Genomic DNA, 22,877 nt, shown 5'->3' with positions numbered 1-22,877 from the left:
ATCAGACTCGGCTAGTGGTGGGGCTGGGTACACAGTATGATGGCAATCTCAAGTACCCCGCCAAAAGTTTTGCAGTGCGGCAAAAGTGAAACCCAAGCTGCCTCAGTGCGCGCCCAAGGCTGGCGTCGGTGGCTGTTTTTGGCGTGAATTTTCTCTTCGGTACAGGCGAGAGCGGGATGAAGATGGAATTGCAGAGACTGTGCTTATGCCCAAGCAATCCCAGGGGGTCCCAGATGGCAGCCAGAATGAAGTCATCCCCCAAAGGGCTGAGGGATGGGCAGTGACGATGCACTCACAGGCTCGCGTGAGGCAACTGCGGCTGTGGCGAGCCCATGGCGGGCGGTCAGCAGTACTGAAAGGGCTCGACGACGGCCAGGGCCAATCAGGCGGGGCTGTTTTGCCTCTCTGCCTACAGATTTCGTTGCCAGTGAAGGAGTTTTCGTAGCCCAACCGGGGGCTAGCGCCGAAAACTAGCACGGACCCACCAGGCCTTCCAGCTATATTAGCAACACTCGACCCCTCCATCGCCCAATTCTTCTCTTCGTCCAACTCATACCTTACACCGCGCGCTGTAAATCTGAGTATTCAACAGCTTTTCCTCACTTCATTCAAAACAACACACTACCGCCAACATGGGGTAAGTTCTTGTCCCCCCTCCTTCACCCCCACCTTGAGCCTCTCGGGCCCCTCGATTGTGCCCGCAGGCGCACCTCGAGCTTGCCACTCGCCCTTGTCCCAGCCAGACAACTAACAAGCCATGCAGTAAGGAAAAGACTCACATCAACGTCGTCGTCATCGGCCACGTCGACTCCGGAAAGTCGACCACCACCGGACGTAAGCCTCCCCTCTCCGAAGCACTGCGGGGTCAACACGCTCACAATGGGATACAGACTTGATCTACAAGTGCGGTGGTATTGACAAGCGTACCATTGAGAAGTTCGAGAAGGTATGCCTTGACTTTTCTTTCACCAAACCCCCACCACTGTCCATTACAACTTCTGAGCGCGCGCCCATTTTCGGGCTTATCGCAATGAGGGGCATTTTTGGGTGGTGGGGTTGTGCGAACTTTTACGCGCTAGCGCTAGTCTGGATGCGGCCTTCGCGAACCGCAACACTATGACGCACATGCAATTTCCCACCACCACCACCACCACCACCACCACCAACTTCAACGACATCAAGGTCATCCTTGGACATTTAGTCTTTGCGCTTGATAGTCTCTACCTACTAATTGACTGCGCAATGCTGACAAGCCTCACAGGAAGCCGCCGAACTCGGAAAGGGTTCCTTCAAGTACGCATGGGTTCTTGACAAGCTCAAGGCCGAGCGTGAACGTGGTATCACCATCGACATTGCTCTGTGGAAGTTCGAAACGCCCAAGTACTACGTAACAGTTAGTAGGTGGACACCTTTCTTTTTGTGCTTTTTTCATGCGTTTTTTTTTCATGCTGCTGCGCATGCTGCTGCTTCACGACGCTCCTGCCGTTGTGTGTCGCACATTCCTTCCAGCACGGTGCTGGGGCCTCTTGGCCTGGGCCTACCTTTTCTGCCCCTCATCTTCTCTCCCCTCTTCATCCTCGAGCATCGAGCATCCTCCCGACTCGAGTCAAAATCGCTAACCGTGTATCTAGTTGATGCCCCCGGTCACCGTGATTTCATCAAAAACATGATCACTGGTACCTCCCAGGCTGACTGCGCTATCCTCATTATCGCTGCCGGTACTGGTGAGTTCGAGGCTGGTATCTCCAAGGATGGCCAGACTCGTGAGCACGCCCTTCTCGCCTACACTCTTGGTGTCAAGCAGCTCATCGTTGCCATCAACAAGATGGACACCACCAAGTGGTCTGAGGACCGTTACCAGGAGATCATCAAGGAGACCTCCAACTTCATCAAGAAGGTCGGCTACAACCCCAAGCACGTTCCCTTCGTGCCCATCTCCGGTTTCAACGGTGACAACATGATTGAGGCCTCCACCAACTGCCCATGGTACAAGGGTTGGGAGAAGGAGACCAAGTCCAAGGCCACCGGTAAGACCCTCCTCGAGGCCATCGATGCCATCGACCCTCCCAGCCGTCCTACCGACAAGCCCCTCCGTCTTCCCCTCCAGGATGTGTACAAGATCGGTGGTATTGGCACGGTTCCCGTCGGTCGTGTCGAGACCGGTATCATCAAGGCCGGTATGGTCGTCACCTTCGCCCCCGCTGGTGTCACCACTGAAGTCAAGTCCGTCGAGATGCACCACGAGCAGCTGACCGAGGGTGTCCCCGGTGACAACGTCGGCTTCAACGTCAAGAACGTCTCCGTCAAGGAGATCCGTCGTGGTAACGTTGCTGGTGACTCCAAGAACGACCCCCCCAAGGCTTCCGAGTCCTTCAACGCCCAGGTCATCGTCCTCAACCACCCCGGTCAGGTCGGTGCCGGTTACGCACCAGTCCTCGACTGCCACACTGCCCACATTGCCTGCAAGTTCTCTGAGCTCCTCGAGAAGATTGACCGCCGTACCGGAAAGTCTGTTGAGAACTCCCCCAAGTTCATCAAGTCTGGTGACGCCGCCATCGTCAAGATGGTTCCCTCCAAGCCCATGTGCGTTGAGGCTTTCACTGACTACCCTCCTCTTGGTCGTTTCGCCGTCCGTGACATGCGTCAGACCGTTGCCGTCGGTGTCATCAAGTCCGTCGCCAAGGTCGACAAGGCCGGCAAGGTCACCAAGGCCGCCGTCAAGGCTTCCAAGAAATAAGCGCTCGGTTTTTGGGTTGCTTGTTTCTCTTCTTTCGTCTCTAGATACCTGCTTCTGGGGATGTGGTTGCTTCGGAAAAGCTGTGATGACTTTTTAAACGTGTCATGCATAACGGTCTGGGGTCCTGGCGTCTCCCTTCCATAGTTTCCATAATGATCTGAATGAAAACATGGGTGGGCAATGAACAAAACTGAGTATTATTGTGATATTCGTGAATGCGCGTGGTGTCGCAAATGGCATGTGAACTTCCAGCCCATGTCCAATCCTGGTGTTTCCCCTCACGCCACATGACGTTTATGATGTACTTACGCGTAGGGACCTATGCAGAGGATGTACTATGTAGATGATTCAGATGTAGCGCCTATGTAGTTGTTGTCTGGTGTCTCATATCTGAATAAATATAATTTCGAGAGTCGTATGCTTCTAGTGCTTTGCAATTGGGTGAGGACAAGCGGACAAGAGGACAAGAGGAAAAGCGGACAAGAGGACAAGAGGACAAGAGGACAATGTGCATATGGGGACATGAGGACAATATGCACATGAGTACGAGAATGATGGGTCACAAGAACTATAAGGACATGAGAATGATATGGATGATGTGGGCGATCCGAGCATGATATAGTGCTCAAAGGTTAAGCTGCATCACCTACCGGACCATATCTTAATGATGCAGGCCCCTCTACTCTTAGATACAAAGGATTGAAGACTTTGCTGTTGAAGTGCTGTAAAGTTTAGTGTGATAAGAGTACATACGTACTTGCCTCCCCCAGGTCCGGCAAAAAAAACGGATGCTTCCAAGTATGACGACTAGTGGACGGGACGCCTTGTGCCGTGTTGAGCTGATCACCGTAGTGATATTGTGTATTCCACGGCTGTGTATACCATTCATTTATTCTTTGGGTACATTCTAGAATAGCGGACATTGTGGGGATTGTGTGGGTGTTAGATGCGGATACATAGGTAGCTAGGACGTGAACAGCTACGCAGTAAGCGGACAACTAGAGAGCGGACATCTAGGAAGCAGAAAACTAGGAAATGGATAGGTAGTAAGTGGGCAGGTGGGACGCGGACAACCAGGTGGCGGACAACTAGCTAGCGGACAGCCAGGTGGCGGACAGTTAGATAGCGGACAATCAGAAAGCGGACAACTAGAAAATAGATAGGAAGTAAGCGGACAATTGTGTAGTGGACAACCAAGTAGTAAACGGACAACTAGGCAGCGGACAACTAGTAGATAGATAGTAAGCGGACAGGTAGGAAATGGACAGCTATATAGTAAGCGGACAATCAGATAGCGGACAGCCAGATGGCAGACAATTAGATAGCGGACAGCCAAGTAGTAAACTGACAACTAGGAAACGCAAGGACAGCTAGATGGCGGACAGTTACTTAAATGGTCATAGCTTTGTGCCACATTGACTTCATAGAAGACTCTACGGTTCAAGCGAAATAATGATCAAATTCTCATTCCGTGAACTGCTTTAACAGGCAATGTAAAAGCTTGCATGTATACTATGCCATGTGAAGATAGTCAAGGGCGATGAAATGGGATTGGATAGTAGCTTCAATTGTCGGCCCACTATTTCGGCTAGTAGGCTGTCGGGCTAGTACTAGAGTACTTCCTGAACAAACACCAGCCTCGCCTTCCCACACCACGCCTTCCGTGCTTTTGAGTTAACAATGTCGGCGGACCTTTTTGCGGAGTTTGGGGCCGACCCTACTCCCAGCCAGCAGCAACAGTCAGTAGCACCTGCGAAGCCCGGCCCACCCGCGACATCGGACTTTGGGTTCTTCAATGACCTGGCCAATATCCCGGCCTCAGGCGGCTCATCACAGCAGCCACCGTCGACAAACCATCTCCAGGGTCTTGTTTCTTCTTCGACCCAAGGAAACGACACCGGCGACAACGATGACTGGGGCGACTTTGAAGGTGGTTCTTCCTTCGAGCCAGCTCCCCTCAAACCGCAAGATCCATTCGCATTTGCGCCACCCCAGGTTTCACAGCCGCAGCCAAATCTATGGAATATCACCTATAGCACCCAGGACCCTTTTTCGCTTTCATCACAGCCAGCTTCGCAACCGCCAGGTCAGACATGGCAACAAGCACCTGTTATAAAGGCCAAGAAATCTGCAGACCCGAGCGTACTGTTCGACGCAGAAGATGAACTTGACGACGAAGACGACTTTGGTGATTTTGAGGGTGAAGAAGAGGCAGCGAAAAATATAGGACCACCGGCCACATCATCATCAGCACTTGCAGATCTACTCGGAGATATGAGCGTATCACAACCGCAGCCTCCAAGTAGTAGCCAGCGAGAAGCAAGCAGGGAAAACCCGATATCAAAAAGCCAGGTATCCGCAAAGAAAAGCATCAAGAGCAGCTTTGGGACTGCACCCAAGGCGAAGCAGTCTGTGCCAAAGCCCGAACCGATTTCACAAGAGAAAGAGGATCAAGGGTGGGATGACTTCGACGACTGGGAGGCATCTATTCCAACACAGGCAGCACAGAAAGCACCCGGCAAATCCAAATCTATCAATAACGCTCCAAAACCTGGCTTAAGCGCTACACCGCCGCCGATACTCTCCCCAACAACACCTGACCCGCAACCTGGCGAGCTGCCTCCTACCAACGTGCCCCCGCCTGGAGTCTTGTTGTCACTCTTTCCTTCACTGTTCGCCGAAGCGCAGGAGAAACTTTTCAAACCTATGGCAGCACAACCTCTACCTATGAGGAACAAATTACTGGCCGAGCCAGGGACAATTGCTTATCTTCAGGGCTATCTCATGTTGGCAAATGTAGCAGCGCACATTATTGCAGGTCGTAAACTGCGGTGGAAACGAGACCAACACCTGTCTCAAGGCATGCGGATAGGGCCAGCGTCGTCGCGGGCAACTTCGGGGATGAAACTGACGGGCATCGACAAGGGGGAAAACATGAAGGAAGAGAGAGAAGTGTCGGATGTAGTGAGAAGCTGGAAAGAGCAAGTTGGGAGATTGCGACATGTTGTTTCTGGTGTCAATCAAATCAAAGCTGGCACGCTGGACCGTGGCCCAGATCTGCAAGAAACGATGCCGGTCAAGACATTGAAGCAAGCAGAAGGTGGCATCCCTGCACGGCAGCCATGTATGTTGTGTGGGCTCAAAAGAGAGGAGAGAGTGACTGCATCCGACCTGGCTACTGATGACAGCTTTGGCGAATGGTGGATCGACCAAACCAACATGCATCGAGGTGCGTGTTCCATCCACTGCCGAACCTTGGTACACACATATGGGCTGACATTTCCCTCAGGCTGTAGGAACTTTTGGAGCCAGCACAAAGATGCTCTTCGCCAGCGATGATGACTCGAAGTGGGCAAGAGGCTGCGCTGAGCCCCGGATGACGAGAGTGACGTGGAAAAAGAAAAGGCAGCACACATGGCTTGGACGAAAGGGGTGTGTGCGCGTGTCACCACAACAGCCTACACGCTGGATTGGCGGGATGTCTAGCCCAGAACGCAGTGGGAGAATAGGCGCGGCTGAACGGCCCATGGGAGAAGTAATGTTAGCGGAGATTTGTCGGCGGTTGAGGCCAGGTTGCAGGCAGTTGGGCGTTGCATGGTTCAGGTGGCATGGAGGAGAAAGGAGAGAGAGAGATGGGGGAGGCAGAGGCCGTGTGTGCGCCTGGCTGGACGGGACTGGGCTGGACTGGACAGCATCATGGATCATGGCGAGTCGAGCAGGGCGGGCATTGCAAATGAAAGCGTGTGCGACGTCACTGTCTAGTGTAGCTAGTACTAGGGCGGCCCGCGTAGTGTCGGTGTGGGCGTGGGCGCGTCTGGCCTGTGTCGGGACGGAGGACGGAGATCAGATCTGAGGGGAGTCGACCACGTCTGTGCACTTCGCGGGGCCAACGGGGGGGCGCAATGCAAATAACGCCGTTACCGTCCCAAGTCGCATAGTGCCTGCGACGAGCCTGCGTGCCGTTTTCACTATACATACACTACTACGCCCGCTACTGCGACTGCTATATGCCAAGTGCTGACTGACTTTGCTGCTGGCCGTCCGTCTGTCGACTCCAGCACACGCCCCGCCTCGCATTATTCTTATATACACCCAGCAGCTGGATTGGCCTGCAGGTGACATCCGACGTAGGAAGACCTGCACCCCCGCCACAGCAGCCCTTTGCACCACCCACGCCCGCCGCTTCATACCCCAGGAGCCCTATCTGCCCCAGACCATACACACGGGCCAGTACACGTTGACTTGTGTACCCGTAGACCAAGGCCTAGTTATATTGTCGTCATTCGCTGCCTCTGATCTCACCGAGCCCAGCCAACCCCCCGGGCCTGGGAACAGGCGCTCGTACGCCTCAGGGAATGAGCAGGCCAAATGATCATGGTACGTCAAATGACCCTCTTCCCCAGACCCCCATGCCCACGCCTTTGCCTTCTTAACGGCGTGTACCGCCGGCGCGCCCTCAGCAGCAGCCATTGTACATAGCCCACACCGCTCTGCTCTGCTGCTGCCCTCCAACACGAACTCGAACCCCCCGAAAGAGCACCCGTACGAGGCTACGTCGCTGTGTCGGTCCCCGCTAAGCCTGCCCTGCACACTTTAATATCTACCCACCCTCCCCGTATACCGCATTCTGTCGTCGGGCCAATCTGTCAACCCGTCGTCTTTGTTGGACAGCTAATTGGCATTTGCCCATCGCACCTGCCTACATACATATACATACATGGGTTCCTTGGCTGACGTCCTAACCCCACCAGGCTCTCTACCAGAAGAAGCACCCTTCGACTCCCTGTCGCAATCAGAGCCCACCGCCGAATATGCCCCGCTGGTCAAGACGAAAAGCACCCCGAGCCTGCTCAACTATCGCTCGGGGCCTCCGCCGCCCTTAAATACCGCAAAGCGCCTGAGTATCGATGCAGGACAATTAGACCGCATGGCTAGGTGAGTAGTCGGAGCAGTGGTAATGGCAGTAGTGGGGGAAAGGGCCTCCCTTATTCGCTCAATGGCGAGTAGTCATTATCGCTGACGCGTCTGCCTCAGGTCTCCCATCGTTCCAGAACATGAGCATGGCCTAGGGTCCTCCGGCCTGCGTCGCATCCGCCAACAGCCAAGTCACAAACAGCTCTCAACATCCCAACGGGCTGCGTCCCTAAACATTGGCACTCCGCCAGTGTCGAGACACCCCTCCGAATCGGCGCCCACGGCGCCCGCCTCGCCAACGTTTGTTTTTGGCGAAGATCTCTCTCGTTTCCCCTCCGAGTCGCTTCATTCCTTCTCGTTTGCAACACAGTCGGAGGAGTTTATTCACAATCGCCAGAATGTACTGAAACGATCCATAGAGTTTATGCGTGACAGGCTAGGCTGGGCAGCAACAAACCCTGGGATAGCAAACGCCCAAGCAAAACTTAGTGGCGACCAGGAGGTGCAGAGTATGATGGAGCTGCTTACTCGGGCAAACCTCATTGGACAAGATGGCACAGGAGCCCATGGACTGGGTGCACTGGGTCCTGTAACGGGGCCAGCCGACATGTCGGGGAACAACCCCTTTGAGAAGGGCTTCATGGCTGAACGCTCAGCGAGCCCAGAGAGTATGCTTGAACCTGCAAGGCCATCGTTACACCGAGTGACGACAGTCGACGGCGGCGACTCCAGCAGCGCTTCAGACTCCCGAGGCGCGCGAAGCTCGTCGAGTACCGATCGTACTTCTGACGCCTCAAGCACACGCACACCAGCAGCCTCATCCTCACCCCCACCAGCCTCGCAACCGCCACGGCCGCAGCGAGCTGCTCTGAAACGTACACTTACTGATGTCGTGCCCCTCACCATACAGAGCCAGCTCAATGACGCTTTAGCACAGCCCTACCGAGTAGGGGATCAAGAAAAAGTTAGCGATCTAGTATCACCTACGACGATGCCCTCCTTGACACCGAGTTTCAGCAATGCACCAGTCCAGCATTCTGTCGGAGCTGCGCCGCATGGCCATGGCAGCAGACACGTTCCAGCCGCACAAGCCATCTTCACCACTGAAACGGAATCACCATGGACAATCACGTCCGCCAATGACCTGGCGTGCTTGGTCTTTGGCGTTACGAGGGCTGAAGTCCGTAAGCTGGGTATACTTGAGGTCGTACGAGAGGATCGCAGAAAATGGCTAGAGGGCAAGTTGAGAGACCCTGAGATTGGCTCAAAGAATGCACAGTCGGCAGCCGCGCCCGGAACGAACAACCTGAAGGTTGGTAGCGGTGTCACCGCGCGGTTGCTGAGTAAGGCTCCGTCGCGGGTAACAGCTGCGAGAAAGGCCAAGACAGACGATGGCAGCGGGTCTTCGTACTACAACGCCAAGAAGACGGGCAAACTAAACCATGAATCCAAGGGCTCGAGGGGCGTATTGCTGTGCGGCGACGTGATCCCTATCCAAAAACGCAATGGTTCTACAGGATCTGCCAGCTTGTGGGTCAAGGAGAAGCGGGGTAGCCTGATCTGGGTGCTCGAGGAGATTGCGGAAGACGTCGTGTACATCACCGTTGACGAAGTAGGCTGCGTATCCAAGGGCTGGGGCGCGACAGAAGCTGTCTTCGGGAGCGATCGATTACGACGAGGGATGGATCTCAAGCGGCTGATACCTGGCATACCGCGACTTCGAGGTACAAACACTGGAGCACTAGACTATGATTCGATCGATGAGTTCCGCAGCTACACAGCTCGAACATCAAACAGCATCAACATACCAGTAACCGTGGAGACATTACCCGGCGAGCCAACATTCCGTATCTCAAGTTTCCCGCACATTGCCGGTATTATTGTTCTAAATTCCGCCGACCTCAAAATCACAAGTTCCAATTCCGTCTTTTCATCGGCTTTGTTCGGGCAGCCACGGCCTGAAGGTATCCATATTAGCAAGCTCATACCTGCATTTGACAAGATTTTACACGTCATGACGGACGAGGACAAAATTGAGCTGGTGGACGGCATCGTTATTCCCGAACACAGCTTCCGCCGCGCTCGAGCCCTGCTTGCCATGCGAGAAGGCAGCGCAGATGCGGCTGCTATTTTCTTGAAGCCAAGCGGTTTGCCAGCTCTCCACCGTGATGGTTCCGAAATCATGGTTGACGTGCAAATGCGGGTAGTCAAGAGCGAGAAAACGCCTCGCTTCGATGAAAACGTGATTGAAGAGGAAGACGGGTCATCGCCCAAACCGACCAAGGGTCCAGAGCTGGTTTACGCATTATGGATAACCTACTCCAGGCAACTGCATGCTGCGAACCATGGTATTGGGCCCGTGACTCCGCTATTGTCTCGCCCACCCTCGCCCCGCCAACTCCAACCTGGCCAATCGAGTTTTCCTATTCCTCACGAACCAGAATCACATCAATCACAGGGTGCACCGACCTCTGTGTCGCTTATAACCCAGCAAATACAAGAGGCTATGCAGCCCATGAACCCTCCTGAACCCTCAACGCAAGCCCCGCCATCAGCTCCAATGCAAGAAGAACCGCCCCACAAGAAGACAATCAACGACTTTGTCGTGCTGGAAGAAATGGGACAGGGTGCATACGGCCAAGTCAAGCTCTGTCGGTACAAGAAAGCCAGTAACAAAAAGGTGGTGATCAAGTACGTTACAAAGAGGCGCATTCTCGTCGATACGTGGACACGAGACCGGAGGTTAGGGACTGTTCCCCTCGAAATCCACGTGCTAGATTACCTCCGCCGCGATGGCTTCAAACACCCCAATATTGTCGAAATGGCCGATTTTTTCGAGGACGATATCAACTACTACATTGAAATGATACCACACGGCCTGCCAGGCATGGATTTATTTGACTACATTGAGCTACGGGTTAACATGGAAGAGAAGGAGTGCCGCAAGATTTTTGTTCAAGTTGCCGAAGCGATACACCACCTGCACACAAAGGCCAAGGTTGTACATCGCGACATCAAGGACGAGAATGTGGTACTGGATGGCGAAGGCAACATTAAGCTCATTGATTTTGGCAGCGCGGCATATATTAAGAGCGGGCCTTTTGACGTTTTTGTTGGCACCATTGGTACGTCTTTTTGCTTTTTAACCCCTGAGATTTACGCCCACGTACTAATGATGCCCCAAACAGACTACGCTGCCCCCGAGGTTCTAGCCGGCAAAGCCTACCGCGGCAAAGAACAAGACGTCTGGGCCCTAGGCATCCTCCTCTACACCATCATCTACAAGGAGAACCCATTCTACTCGATTGACGAAATCATGGACCACGACCTCCGTGTCCCCTGGGTCATGTCGGAAGAAAGTATCGATTTGGTCCGCTTGATGCTGGACCGCGATGTTGAAAAGAGGATCACGATCAGTATGGTGCTTGAGCATCCGTGGTGTAAGGGTGTGAGTGGTGGCGAGGTTACGCCAACTGCTGCTACGGCGCCGGCTGCTGCGCTACCGGCGCCTGCTTCAGGTGTTCCGGGTGAGGTAGACGGATAGATGGCATGAAGAGAAAAGACTAAAACGTTCCCTCCTGTTTTAGAGAGAGAGAGACACGGTGTTCTGAGAGCGGGGATGTGCAATATAGAAAATGACTTCTTTTTTTATCTTTCTTTCTTCTCTTCCTTTCCCTCCCCCCTTCTCTTTCGACTTTATCTTTTCATTTTTTTTTTCATTCTTCTCTCTTCAACGATAACGTATACTTTGGATACCTTCATTACTTTCGTTTTTTTCTTTCAGAACTGGCTGGATCCTTGGTATCCAAGAAAATTTGGGATATTAGGGTAGTAGTTTCTAGGGACAAAACGCATGGCAGAAAAGTTTCAGCAAGCTGTCCCACTTCATGATCCTGTTCTCTTTTTTTGTCTTGTTTGATAGATGTATGGAGGATTGGATATGTAGTAGAGAGAGGATTGATTCGGGACATTCGCTTTTTTGATGACTGTTTTCTTTTTCTCTCGTTATCTTTACGATCACTTTGGTACCATCAACTACACTTTTTTTGAAATGTTGTCGTACAAGATTAACAGTTCATAAATATTTGATTGGTGATTTCTCTCTTCTTCTACTTCTTCGATCTCTCATCCTCATCATATCGACCCTAGAATCCAAGAGAAGTTTTTCTACTAATCGTACAGTGAATGCGTTTCTTACAATGCAAAAAGTGATGGAAGCCAAGGTAGCACAGCCCTGGGCATGTGGAACTCGTTCAAGAGTGGAATGGAATACCCCGCCGTAATAAAAACGCCCTAGCTCGCCCATGCCAATGGAAAACACGCCTTCATATCACAGTGGAAGGAAAAATCAAGAAATGGACTACATTTTCATCACCTACTGCTGTCCAGGTCCTTGAATGTGGCTGGGCTGGGTGGTACAAGAGGGCCCTTGACGCCGTCGTCACCCTTTGGTTCTACGTATCCGGGCGCCTTGCCGTACTCGCCCGAGAAGTACTTGTGGAAGTCTTGGTTGTCTTCAAAGGGCCTGGGACCGAGCAGCCTGATCATATCTTCGCGGCCGAGCATTTCCTTCCTGAGCAGCTCTTCAGCCACCAAGCCTACTTCATGCTTCTTCTCGGTAAGCAAGTCTTTGCATTGCTTGTAGGCTTCATCTACGATGCGCTTGACTTCCATGTCGATGTTCTTGGCCGTGTCTTCCGAGAAGGGCTTGGTGAGTTGCTGGCCCTCGCCGTCCTCAAAGTAGATGTAGCCGATCTTTTTGCTCATGCCCCATTTGCTGACCATTGCAGTGGCCATCTGGGTAACCTTGCGGAAATCGTCAGACGCACCAGATGTGACGGTATCAAAATGCAGTTCTTCAGAAACACGTCCGCCGAGTGTCATCGCCATACGGTCCATGAGCTGATTGACGTTCATAAGGTAAGTGTCACCATTAGGAAGATATTGGGCATAGCCTAGTGCACCTTGGCCACGGGGAATAATGGAGACCTTGAGAAGAGGGTCCGCCCACTTGAAGTACCAACCACAGATAGCGTGGCCAGCTTCGTGATAAGCGACAGTCTTCTTCTCTTCGGGCTTGAGGACAAGAGACTTCTTCTCAAGACCACCAATGACTCGCTCAATGGCCTGTTCGAAGTGTACCATGGCGACAGTATCCGCGTTCGCACGGGCGGCTGACGAGTATTAGCAATAGAATGTGTAATCAGGATGTAAAATTCTTACCAATCAAAGCAGCTTCGTTGACGCAGTTGGCAATGTCAGCGCCAGAAAAGCCTGGTGTCAAAGCTGCTAGCCTGCCCTTCAAGAACTCCATGTCTTCCTTGGTGACAATCTTCTTTAGATGGACACCGAAGATCTGGCCACGGCCATCCATAGTGGGTTTGTCAATGTTAATATGCCTATCGAAACGACCCGGTCGCATAAGAGCCTTATCTAGAACGTCCGGTCGATTGGTACCTGCAAGGACAACTACTTGCTCAGTGGTATTGAAACCATCCATCTCAGTCAGGATCTGATTGAGGGTAGCTTCACGCTCGTCGTTACCACCACCAAAGTTTTGTTTCGAACGAGCACGACCAATGGCATCAATTTCATCAATGAAAATGATGCATGGTGTACTCTTACGCGCATTGGCGAACAGGTCTCTGACTCGCGAAGCACCAACACCTACGAACATCTCGACGAACTCTGATCCACTGACACTGAAGAAGGGTACACCCGACTCTCCAGCAGTAGCCTTGGCAAGGAGTGTCTTACCAGTACCCGGGGATCCAGAGAGAATGGCACCACGAGGGATCTTTGCGCCGAGCTTCTGGAATCGGCCAGGATCCTTGAGAAAGGAGACAAACTCCATAATCTCCTGCTTGGCCTCATCCATACCGGCAACGTCACTAAACTTCACCTTGACATCTGTCTCATGGTTGAACTTCTTAGCACGGCTCTTGCCCATACCAAAGACACCACCGCCTCCTCCTGCGCCTCCTCCTGCACGCCTTGTAAAGTAGAAGAGTGCTCCAAGAAGGAGAATGGTAGGGCCGAATGACAGGAAAGTGCCAAACCAGGAGATTTCGTTCGAGTAAGCGACAGGGATGCGCTCAGAGCTGGGGATGCCAAGTTCATATTGAGCGTCGTCCATTTTGCGTTCAAAAGCCTCAACTGAGCCAATGGTGAAGTAGTAGTAGAAGTTCTGGTTAACAGAGGGAGAGTCGGGGTACATGGAAGCAACAGCCTCGCGATGTAGGTGCACCTTTGCCTTGTTGCCGTTGAGGATGACAATCTTCTCGACCAGGCCCTTGTCTAAGAAAGTAGTCCGGAACTCCTGCCATGTAATCTCCTTGGTGTTCTCGCCTGGGAAAACCATCTTGTAGGTAAGGTATGCGAGGAAAGCACTGATAAGTAGGGTGTTTGTGTCCATACCGCCGCCAAATTGGGGTCCGGGTGGTCCACCAGCACCACCCTTGGAGCCCTTGCCTGGGCCTGGGTCGTGTGCACCCGACTTTTGCTGTGGCTCTTGTGGGTTGTCGTTGTTGAACTTTTGCTGCTCGGCGGCCTTGCGGGCCATGTTGGTGGTTAAGCGCGAGATCTTCGCCGCCGTGGCCAGATCCAGCTTCTCGCCTCTCTCTAGCTTGTCCATCTCTAGGCGGAGCTCGGGTGGTATGCCATTTCGCTTGATTTCCTCCATTGCATCCTTGATGTTCTGCTTCTGAGCCTTCGGAACGCCCATGGACACAAACGACACCAGCTGATCCAGCATCTTTTCCTCCTCTGGGGTCAGTTTAGCCATCTGAGGCTGACCTTGGCTGTCCTTGTCTGTTCTCGAGGATTCATTAGAACCAGGTCTCTCAGAATGACCATCCTTCTGTGCCGAGTCATCGTCCTTCTTGTTCTTTGGCTCTTCTGGTGGTCCTGTCGCAAATCTCCGAGCGCGTTGCTGAGTGTATATACATTGTGGCAGTGGTGCGCGTATCCGTAATGTGCGTGGTGCTCTTGTGACGGCAGCGTTGAAGTAGGGTCGGGAAAGGCGGGCAAGGTTGCCTGATTGTCGGAGGAGGGTTGACATGGCAGCGGTGGCCTAAGCTAAATGATGGATGGGGGAGGGGCTACAATAAGTGACTCGGGATTGGGGTATAATACAGTGAAGGCGGGGAAAGAAAGGGAATTAAAACGGCGAGTGACCGGGAAATCCGCGCCTGAATGGATTGGACGGTACTGCCGCGCGCTGGCAGGAGGAGAGTCTTTGTGGCGGGTGCGCCCTTGATGGCAAAAGCTAAGATATGACAGAATCATCGAAGTTCCTCGCATCGCCGACACGCCGACTGACTAAGCGGGGTCCGGCCAGCCTGCACGCGTTTCCTCATGGATTCGACCTATCAGGCTAGCGTAGACGCTAAATATCCTGCTTTATTTCAACTTTACACGAATCAGAGATTACTTACAGAAGTCATGCATGGCTAAAGATAAAATATGATTACATTAATTCCACAATGTAGAATTCACTCTGTAATATTTTCCTGTCATTGGCACTGGAAACAGCATTGAATGCATAGGTGAGTTGGCTGATGCAACACGCCTGCCCCACCTAAGTTCGACCACGGTAGCCAGGACTAACCCTTACCAAATTCCTATGTACATGCATACTGCTATGCCTGCCTAGGGTCCACGATACCGCTGCCTAACAGTGCATCCTTCGCTCTCTCACCAACCGGTCTGAGCTCGCTGAGACAACATAAGAGTGTTGTTTCACTTTCACTCCGCACAACCATCTTGCCCTAGGCTATACGCCACGCATACCATACCTGTATTACCCCACTACTACAACACAACCCTAAGAATCTGCGCAGACATGACCTCATGTCCACAAATCTCCCTTGCGGACCTTCCAGATGGCTCCCAGCTGGAAAAGAACTTTCTCGATACAACGTGGTTCAAGACTCATGGCCGAATACGACGCTTCCCGCCACCTGAACACTTACTTTCCCTCTGTCCAAAGGATAACCATGCCAACATAATGAAGTTTGAAGAAATCGGTCTTGTTGTCAAATTCGGGCGACGTGTTACTACAACAGAAGCCATCAATCTTTGGACTGTTCGCAGAATCTTCCAGGAAGCTGTTCCAGTACCGGAACTTTATGGATGGAGAGTTCTTGAACAGGAAGGAAACGGTCGCTACGTTTTCATCTACATGCAACTCATCCAGGGCCCCACGCTTCTAGAACGATGGCCTGAGCTGTCTTGCGCTGACAAGCAAGCAATCTGTACTGATCTACGTGCCATGGTATCTTCTCTTCGGAGCCTCCGGGACGGTGAATCACAGCAAATCATTGGTAAGTGTTTCGATTAGTTCGATGTGACTCCGCTAAATGCTTACAGGAAATATATGTCGTGGTCCTGTGGAAGATGTCTGCTTGAAAGAAATACCTTTGTTGAGGCCGTTTCCCTCTCGGGCTGAGTTCCACGATTGGCTTTCCTGGTCGTGGCGCCGGCGTGTTCCAGATCCACAAAGCATCCCAGACCCCTGGAGAGACCTACTTTCAGACAATGGGTCTATTGTCTTTACGCATGGTGATCTACATCGAGGTAACATCATTGTCAGCGCCACGAGTCCTACTAAGATTGTCGCAATCATTGATTGGCAATTATCAGGTTGGTATCCAGACTACTGGGAATACTGTAAAGCCTTGTTCACGGCAGAATGGGGCAAAGGGTGGTGGGATTATGTTCATCAGTTCTTGGATCCTTATCCACCAGAGTTCGAGATATTTGATTTCTACATGCGGACCAATGGCATATTTTGACCTTTAACACTTCTAGCGGGGGTTTGATTTTCAGAATACATCAATGGACCTAGTAGTAAAAGCCGAATGAATTGAAAATAATCATAATTCTAGTAGCAAACCAAATCCAACCACCAAACAACCTAACCCTGCCCACTCCTGCCCGACCTATTTTGTACCGTCCAAGTGTCTGTGTCGGTTGTGCTGACTATCCCATGACCAAACAGTCATAGTTAACACAGATTACTGTTGACTTTGCTGCGCATCAGCAATGGATCGTAGTCCAACGCCAACTTGTGGCGGGTCTTGTTTTGACTGAACTATGTTTATGGCCGCTTCATCAAGGTACCCGATGGCAACAAGATGACGAACATACTCCAGCATCCATGTCTGGCAGTCAGAACTCGTTGTCTGTATCTGTTAGTAGACGCACATTTCTTCCAGAGTCTTACTCTACACATACCGTCAGGAAATTTGGGTTGGCTCTGGGCGGCTGGACTTGTGTTGCTGCTCTCTCAATGTCATTGCATGGCATGTCCGAAGCTTCAGAATTGCTTTCCGAAAGATGCAAATGCTGATCCATGACGTTCCCGATTGGAATCATCTCTATCGTACGCCAAGTAGTGTCTGGCTTGTAGTCGCGTTTGAATTCCAGTGAGAATCCTAACATGGGAGCACCAACCACATGAATGATGGTTCCACCTCGCGCATTCTCTGTTGTGGGGACCCATATACTGAAGTGAGAACGTCGACCAGGCGGGGCTGCATAGATAATGAGGAATATGGGGCGAGAAGGCATGTTCGATTGTAGTGGTAACGAGTTTGATGTGAGAAAGACAAGATATCTGAATGAAGATCTAATAAGGTAGTGCCTGTTTGATAAAGTTGAGATCATGGAGGCTCCCTCTATATATTGGAGAGGGCAGCTTTCACTCGGACGTCACTGCTCAGGCAGCAGCAATTACTTCCTTTACCTTTACCATAGCCAAAATCTCTAGTAAAGGCAAACAAGAATCTTAAGAAATATATGAGAGGGTTCATGTCCCATGCGAATAAACTAGAGCGCCAGCAGTTCTTATAATATCGAAAAAAAATCTCAATTTCTCGGTGTGCCACAGCATTTGACTATGCAGTCCTTGTGCAATTGAAACTGGATACACTTGGAGTACTGCTGCGCCTCTCGTAACCGCAGTTCGCTATTCTGCTCCCACCTTCAATATGCTATGCGAGCCCCATCATCTCACCTTTACTAGAGATTCCATCTATATAGTACATAAAGGGGAGTGAATTGGCTGCTACTTCCTGGGAGGTGACTTTCAAGGGAGAGCTTCCTTCCTCGCAATCACAATTGATTTAGCTATTGTGTCCAATAAGAGTGTGCCTCGTTCACCGATGTGCTATGCTACAATGAGAATTTTAACCACAATTGGTTCGTAGGCGCGCGAACAGACCTAAGACGGAATCATATTGTATGTTTGTGGTATTTTAAACTCAATTAGTAAACTCTTAGTGAATATAATCGGCTTGCTATCAAGGTACGGCTCGGTCATCGCGTACGTGTGATGCAAGTTTGGGTAATACCGAGCCCAATCACATACGCGCCCACAAATCGTGCCGCATAACTTTCAAAAATAGTGCACAACCATGGTACACAAGTTTCATTAGGAATCTCTTGAGAGGACCCATTTCCCGCGCGAATAAATCAAAGTGCGAATCGTTCTTATGATGTTGAAACGGGTCGTGATACTAAATAGAACGAATTTCACATCGAACCATAACAATCTTTGCACCATTACTGTGCTAAGGAAGTCGGAATTCCATTAGTAAGTGGTCATAGCTATTCTGGAAAGCTTTGTGTGGCTATTTGAGTGATACTGTAGTTATTGAGGTTGCTTCCTAGAGAAATTGAAGATGCCTCCACAACGAAAGTTGGTCCCGTTTCCCTGGCTCATTCCCTTGCTTAAGCCCTCAATACAGACGATGAGCATTGCGGCGACTTTAATAGCGACTTTCCTCGCGTTTGCCTTACATCAAACTCTAATATCTTTCTCACTTCTCTACCAATGATTAACCAAGCACCACTGGCCTGTTTATGGTTTAAAATTGTGTGATATCTATATCCAAAACACTGCAATGTCGACCTACAGCTGGGCAACATACAAAATCGACTTTGAAGGACATGGAATACACCTCGCAAAGCAAAAAAGCAAACCAAGGCTAACCGCAATTCTCTCTTTGGTGGAAAAAAGCTAGAGTCCTTTGCCTACCGCTTTTTGTTTATAGGGTAAGAGAGATTGGATCTCGACTATTGAAATTTCTTGGTATACCACAACGTTTAATTCTGCAACCTTTGTGCCATTAAGGCTGTACATACTTTTAAGAATATGTTGCTACCTATTGAACTAGGCTTGCTGTATCTAATAGCCAGTCACTGTCAGAAGAATACTATTTAACATAATTCGAAAACGCATGCAGGCAGCCCGAAGGAGCCGACAGGGCACCTACAAAGTCAAACAAACAGAAAGTTATAGATTCAAGTCGTGGTTGTACAGTCTATTTGTCGTCTTGCTATAATGACTAGCATGTTGCGTGTATCCTTCACTTGAGTCTTTCAACGACATGCACTACCCTCCATCAAGCCAGCCTATCGTCACTTCTGCTCCCCGCATTTACTCCTCATCGCCGTACAGAGCACGACCAGGCTTCGAGTTGAGGAATTCGTTCCTAGTCACATCGTTAGCCTTCCAGACCACCTTCGGTTTCGTCCTACCCGTTGCCTTTCCATTTCACATCTCAATCCAGCATCATAAACTCACCTCTCGATTGCCCACTGCATGGCTCCGTATCCGAGAACTAGCGGGGGAACGATGTAGAGAACCTGGTTCTTGGATCGGCGCACAACGTTCCAGAAGCCCTTGCTGAGGAAATGGGCCATGGGGCGCTGTCGGTTAGGGCTCAGCTGGTAGGTGACAATGCCCTTGCCGGGTCGGCCACCGCCCTCATAGGGGTTACCCCATGCGCCAATGTGCCATCTATGCTATCGTCAGCATGCGCTTCACTCTAGTCGGCCATGCACACGTGTGCCGTCTATGGAATGCGGGTTGGGGGCGCGGAATCTTTCGAGGCGGGTGCGGGTGCCGTGGCGTGCGGGGAGGGTCAAGACATACGTGGTCTTGGTCTTTGCCTGGGATTCGGGTCCGAGAGCCATTGTGAAGATGTCAGGTGCGGGTGTGGACGTGCAATGGGATGGGCGGTCGGTCGTGACGATGTTGCTAGAAAGATGCAATCCGAGCTGCGATGCCAAGCCTTTTCGTGTGCTAGTCTATATCAGGAAAGGGTTGGGACAGACGAATCAGCTGAATGCTATTGGTCAACCCGTTAGTGAATGAATAACCTGCGCTTGGAAAGTAATATACCACTTACTTGAGCTATCCTAAATCTCACTCAAAAAGCCTCCAAGCAGCAGGAAGAGAAATAAACCACTGCTACTTGCCACATCCTGTCCACCTTGACTAGCAATTGCGCCGCGACGCCTACCATACTGCTTGTATTCTCCATACGTCTAGCATTTTGTAATTTGTTGATATAGCGTAGACCCTTTTTGTGGGTTATCCCCTTTTATTGTTAAGTAGTGGCTGTTGTCTCGTAAGGGTGTTGCGTCAGCCCAGAAACACCTAACACGTAATGGAAGAACGAAATTTGAGTAAAGGGTGACTTGAATTTCCGTGATGCTGAAACCTGGTCTAGTAGTCTCATGTGAAATACATCATCAGACAAACATTTACGATTTCCAAAGTCCTTCATCACTGTATCACATAAAAACTGCAACGCACGGGATTTCATTTCACACTAACTCCTAAACCCCAAAAGTCCTCGCATCATCCAACTTTCTACTCGGTTATCTCAACGCCCTCATTCGCGATAATACCATAAGTAACAGCCGTGCTCAGTTTCTGTGGGCAGCCCTCATAGCTTTTGTAAACTGTGGCATTGAAAAAATTACACATATCACTGACAACGGGACGAGCGTTGTAAAGATCGTTCACGGTACAGTGACCCCTGCCGCCTAATCCGGGAGGGATAGCACAGGGCTCGATCAACTTTACGTTGTTAGATCAAATACTGGCAGAAGGTGCAGAGAGGAAAGTGTGGTAGGAACATACTTGAGAGTATTTATAGTGATTAACGCAGTGACAGGCGAAGTCCTCCGCTGCGCAGCCATCGAGCATGCTGGCTTGGACTTGGCAATCGTAGATGCAACCGGGAAGCCAGCCTTTGAGCTTACTGTTGTTCCTGGTTCTTTATGTTAGCCCAAGATATGATGCAAGTTTCATATTACGAGATACGTACAAACAACGATATTTCGCCATATTTCCGGGAGCGGAAGCTTGCGTAATGTTGTATGTGAGTTGAGCGTTTGCAACAGCCAAGACCGAGAAAAGCGTAGCAATGGAAGTGAAATGCATTTTTAGAGCTGATTTGCAGATAAAGAACGTAGAAATTGCGGTATGACAAGTGCTGATGAGTGAGTCGTTGGTACTGTATTTGAGCTCAGGAACCACCAGTTCATATATCACGCACGACTTTATTTTCTCCATAAAGCTGGCCCGTGGTTAAATGATCCGCAAGACATGAGTGTGTATCTATGCGATTCTGAAGTTGCAAATAGAATATCCATGTTTGCAAACATCACTTTTTGCCGTAGATTCAAGCAAAAAGCATTTGCAAATTGCACTCCTAAGAATAACTTAAATTGGAGTGTCTGTTTGGCATAGAGCTTACCAGATTATTTTTCTTAAAAAGAATAGCACACCACACCCTAACTTGCCAGAACTCGCTAACAGAAAATGGACTTAGCAGTTAGGGTAATAATTTAAATAAAAAGCCTATATTACGAAAACCTGAAACCTAAAGCTCCAAAGTCTGTATAAGCGAAACCCTACTTTCGAAATAAAGAAGAGTTATCTAGTAGTAATACTAGTAATATACTTCTCTATAGGCGTATATCTATAGGCGCGTTAACTTTCTTAACAATAGTTATAACGAAGGAAACAGAACAGCGAATTACGGCTGCGGAAAGGTAGCAGCACAACGAACTATAGTTGCAACAACGACATGCAGTGCGACAAAGCACCACTCAGAATAGTTTTTCGATCTAAAATCATCTAGTCTTTTTCGGGCCATGCCTGTTTGTCATGGAGCTATTTTGTTGCACGCTGAGACGATAATGCACTCATGCCTAGCGGTCTTGTGTGACAGGTTGAACTCTCTACGTTCATCGTCTCCAGTGGCAAGAAAAGCAATTCGACCAAATGAGCTAGTGGAGATCATCATGTAACTCAACTACGTCAGCTGTTGCACCGCAATCAATCAAATCTGATTGGCTGTAGAATAGGAGACCTAAAACAACTTTCACTCAACATAATTTCTTGTTCCTTGATAAAACCTATACCCACTAAGGCACAGGGCAAAAGGGAATGTGAGAGCTCAAGTTGCGGCTACAAAACAATATGACTGACACATCAAACGAGATGACTGAGGAATGGCGATATGCAAGTATACTAAATGACGAAATAAGCAGATTGCCGATGGATCCATTAAAAGAAATCCGAATGAGAAGCTCGAAGCAAAGAAAATACATCTCGCGGAACTTGACGATGGCAGGGCATGATGCTGTGCGAATCACCCTAGCATTCCTCGCAAACCTAAGACATCCTTCCTAACCCTTGTGAAATAAGGTGGCTTTTTTACCCATGCGACTCAAACTGTTGCGTGCAAAACTCAAATGCACAAACATTTTGAGATTTGAGCCTAAGCATCAACTCGTCCCCTTTTCTTTTTCCATGTCATGTTTGAAACAGCACTTGCTTGTTGCGTCAAAACTTACCCATTTCTATCTTGCATCATCGAATAGACAAAGATCAACCCTGCAAATTTAGGCAAAGTCCAAACAAACCAATGAATAAACAGCTCCTATCCTGACATTTTGATGTTTATGCTCGCGAAACCCCAATGCTCCACACTAATACCTTCACATTTCTCTGCTGAATACTCTCATGCTTTTTCCGCTGCTAAATTTGTTCTTCTTGTACACAAACACAGGGGAAACATATCTTAGAACGCTAAGTCTCATGTAAGGCTTCCATGCTTTATGAGACCGTTCACATTTAGATATAACTTTACGATAATGAATAAAAGCCACCAAAGACATCGGCTTCTAGAATATTCGCTACTTTACAATAGCACCTCAGGAACTACACGGCCCTACCCGTGGCAGTAAACACACGCGCACGTGTCACTTTAGTGATGCTAAAACTGAGCAAACTAGATGAACAGGGTAAACACGCCTTGATTTCCGTATAGAAAGAGACGCTAGACTCTAAGAGCACATGAATTATGGCTTTGGATTTCTCATTATGTTGGCTAGCTCATTGAAACCTTTTCAGGAATTC

At 50.1% G+C, this 22,877-nt stretch overlaps 6 protein-coding genes across 6 annotated transcripts; 3 read left to right on the top strand and 3 right to left on the bottom strand.

Annotated features, from left to right (window-relative positions):
• Positions 1 to 530: 530 nt before the first annotated feature.
• On the top strand, positions 531 to 2,940 carry PSV08DRAFT_205677 (P-loop containing nucleoside triphosphate hydrolase protein). The gene is made up of 5 exons (XM_014227942.2): positions 531 to 637; positions 764 to 834; positions 891 to 946; positions 1,262 to 1,397; positions 1,632 to 2,940. Exons 1-5 carry the CDS (start codon positions 633 to 635, stop codon positions 2,735 to 2,737), a joined length of 1,374 nt encoding a protein of 457 aa, XP_014083417.1. The 5' UTR covers positions 531 to 632; the 3' UTR covers positions 2,738 to 2,940.
• A 1,449-nt stretch (positions 2,941 to 4,389) lies between these two features.
• On the top strand, positions 4,390 to 11,323 carry PSV08DRAFT_377377 (serine threonine-protein kinase ppk6). Its single transcript, XM_014227944.2, has 4 exons — positions 4,390 to 6,029; positions 7,489 to 7,672; positions 7,772 to 10,776; positions 10,840 to 11,323. Exons 1-4 carry the CDS (start codon positions 4,418 to 4,420, stop codon positions 11,193 to 11,195), a joined length of 5,157 nt encoding a protein of 1,718 aa, XP_014083419.2. The 5' UTR covers positions 4,390 to 4,417; the 3' UTR covers positions 11,196 to 11,323.
• Positions 11,324 to 11,711: 388 nt separating this feature from the next.
• PSV08DRAFT_205667 (peptidase family M41-domain-containing protein) lies at positions 11,712 to 14,897 on the bottom strand. Its single transcript, XM_014227945.2, has 2 exons — positions 12,875 to 14,897; positions 11,712 to 12,825 (listed from the first exon to the last, which is right to left on the bottom strand). The coding sequence occupies exons 1-2, from the start codon at positions 14,709 to 14,711 to the stop codon at positions 12,023 to 12,025; spliced, it is 2,640 nt and encodes an 879-aa protein (XP_014083420.1). The 5' UTR covers positions 14,712 to 14,897; the 3' UTR covers positions 11,712 to 12,022.
• A 493-nt stretch (positions 14,898 to 15,390) lies between these two features.
• PSV08DRAFT_205665 (kinase-like domain-containing protein) lies at positions 15,391 to 16,573 on the top strand. Its single transcript, XM_014227946.2, has 2 exons — positions 15,391 to 15,975; positions 16,022 to 16,573. Exons 1-2 carry the CDS (start codon positions 15,495 to 15,497, stop codon positions 16,444 to 16,446), a joined length of 906 nt encoding a protein of 301 aa, XP_014083421.1. The 5' UTR covers positions 15,391 to 15,494; the 3' UTR covers positions 16,447 to 16,573.
• A 95-nt stretch (positions 16,574 to 16,668) lies between these two features.
• On the bottom strand, positions 16,669 to 17,224 carry PSV08DRAFT_353312 (uncharacterized protein; the record flags this gene model as incomplete). The annotated part of the gene is made up of 2 exons (XM_066092859.1): positions 16,669 to 16,836; positions 16,889 to 17,224. The coding sequence occupies 2 exons, from the start codon at positions 17,222 to 17,224 to the stop codon at positions 16,669 to 16,671; spliced, it is 504 nt and encodes a 167-aa protein (XP_065948779.1).
• Positions 17,225 to 18,797: 1,573 nt separating this feature from the next.
• Positions 18,798 to 19,684, bottom strand: PSV08DRAFT_312367 (cytochrome b-c1 complex subunit 8). The gene is made up of 3 exons (XM_014227948.2): positions 19,593 to 19,684; positions 19,242 to 19,457; positions 18,798 to 19,149 (listed from the first exon to the last, which is right to left on the bottom strand). The coding sequence occupies exons 1-3, from the start codon at positions 19,631 to 19,633 to the stop codon at positions 19,095 to 19,097; spliced, it is 312 nt and encodes a 103-aa protein (XP_014083423.1). The 5' UTR covers positions 19,634 to 19,684; the 3' UTR covers positions 18,798 to 19,094.
• Between the last annotated feature and the right edge of the window lie 3,193 nt (positions 19,685 to 22,877).

Source organism: Bipolaris maydis (assembly GCF_028858645.1).
Source record: "Bipolaris maydis strain C4 unplaced genomic scaffold PSV08scaffold_10, whole genome shotgun sequence".
NCBI lineage: Eukaryota > Fungi > Ascomycota > Dothideomycetes > Pleosporales > Pleosporaceae > Bipolaris > Bipolaris maydis.
This window is presented reverse-complemented; position numbering and strand designations above follow the sequence as displayed.

Excerpts from the sequence above, each read along its gene's own strand:
- PSV08DRAFT_205677 (XM_014227942.2), top strand. Across the intron at positions 835-890 it reads AAAGTCGACCACCACCGGAC|ACTTGATCTACAAGTGCGGT; the intron begins GTAAGCCTCCCC and ends AATGGGATACAG. Across the intron at positions 1,398-1,631 it reads CAAGTACTACGTAACAGTTA|TTGATGCCCCCGGTCACCGT; the intron begins GTAGGTGGACAC and ends CCGTGTATCTAG.
- PSV08DRAFT_377377 (XM_014227944.2), top strand. The coding sequence starts at position 4,418 with ATGTCGGCGGACCTTTTTGCGGAGTTTGGGGCCGACCCTACTCCCAGC. Across the intron at positions 6,030-7,488 it reads GCTGACATTTCCCTCAGGCT|GCTCTCTACCAGAAGAAGCA; the intron begins GTAGGAACTTTT and ends TAACCCCACCAG. Across the intron at positions 10,777-10,839 it reads CGTTTTTGTTGGCACCATTG|ACTACGCTGCCCCCGAGGTT; the intron begins GTACGTCTTTTT and ends TGCCCCAAACAG.
- PSV08DRAFT_205667 (XM_014227945.2), bottom strand. The coding sequence starts at position 14,711 with ATGTCAACCCTCCTCCGACAATCAGGCAACCTTGCCCGCCTTTCCCGA. Across the intron at positions 12,826-12,874 it reads CAACGAAGCTGCTTTGATTG|CCGCCCGTGCGAACGCGGAT; the intron begins GTAAGAATTTTA and ends AATACTCGTCAG.
- PSV08DRAFT_205665 (XM_014227946.2), top strand. The coding sequence starts at position 15,495 with ATGACCTCATGTCCACAAATCTCCCTTGCGGACCTTCCAGATGGCTCC. Across the intron at positions 15,976-16,021 it reads TGAATCACAGCAAATCATTG|GAAATATATGTCGTGGTCCT; the intron begins GTAAGTGTTTCG and ends AAATGCTTACAG.
- PSV08DRAFT_312367 (XM_014227948.2), bottom strand. The coding sequence starts at position 19,633 with ATGGCTCTCGGACCCGAATCCCAGGCAAAGACCAAGACCAC. Across the intron at positions 19,458-19,592 it reads CAGGCAAAGACCAAGACCAC|ATGGCACATTGGCGCATGGG; the intron begins GTATGTCTTGAC and ends ACGATAGCATAG. Across the intron at positions 19,150-19,241 it reads ATGCAGTGGGCAATCGAGAG|GAACGAATTCCTCAACTCGA; the intron begins GTGAGTTTATGA and ends CGATGTGACTAG.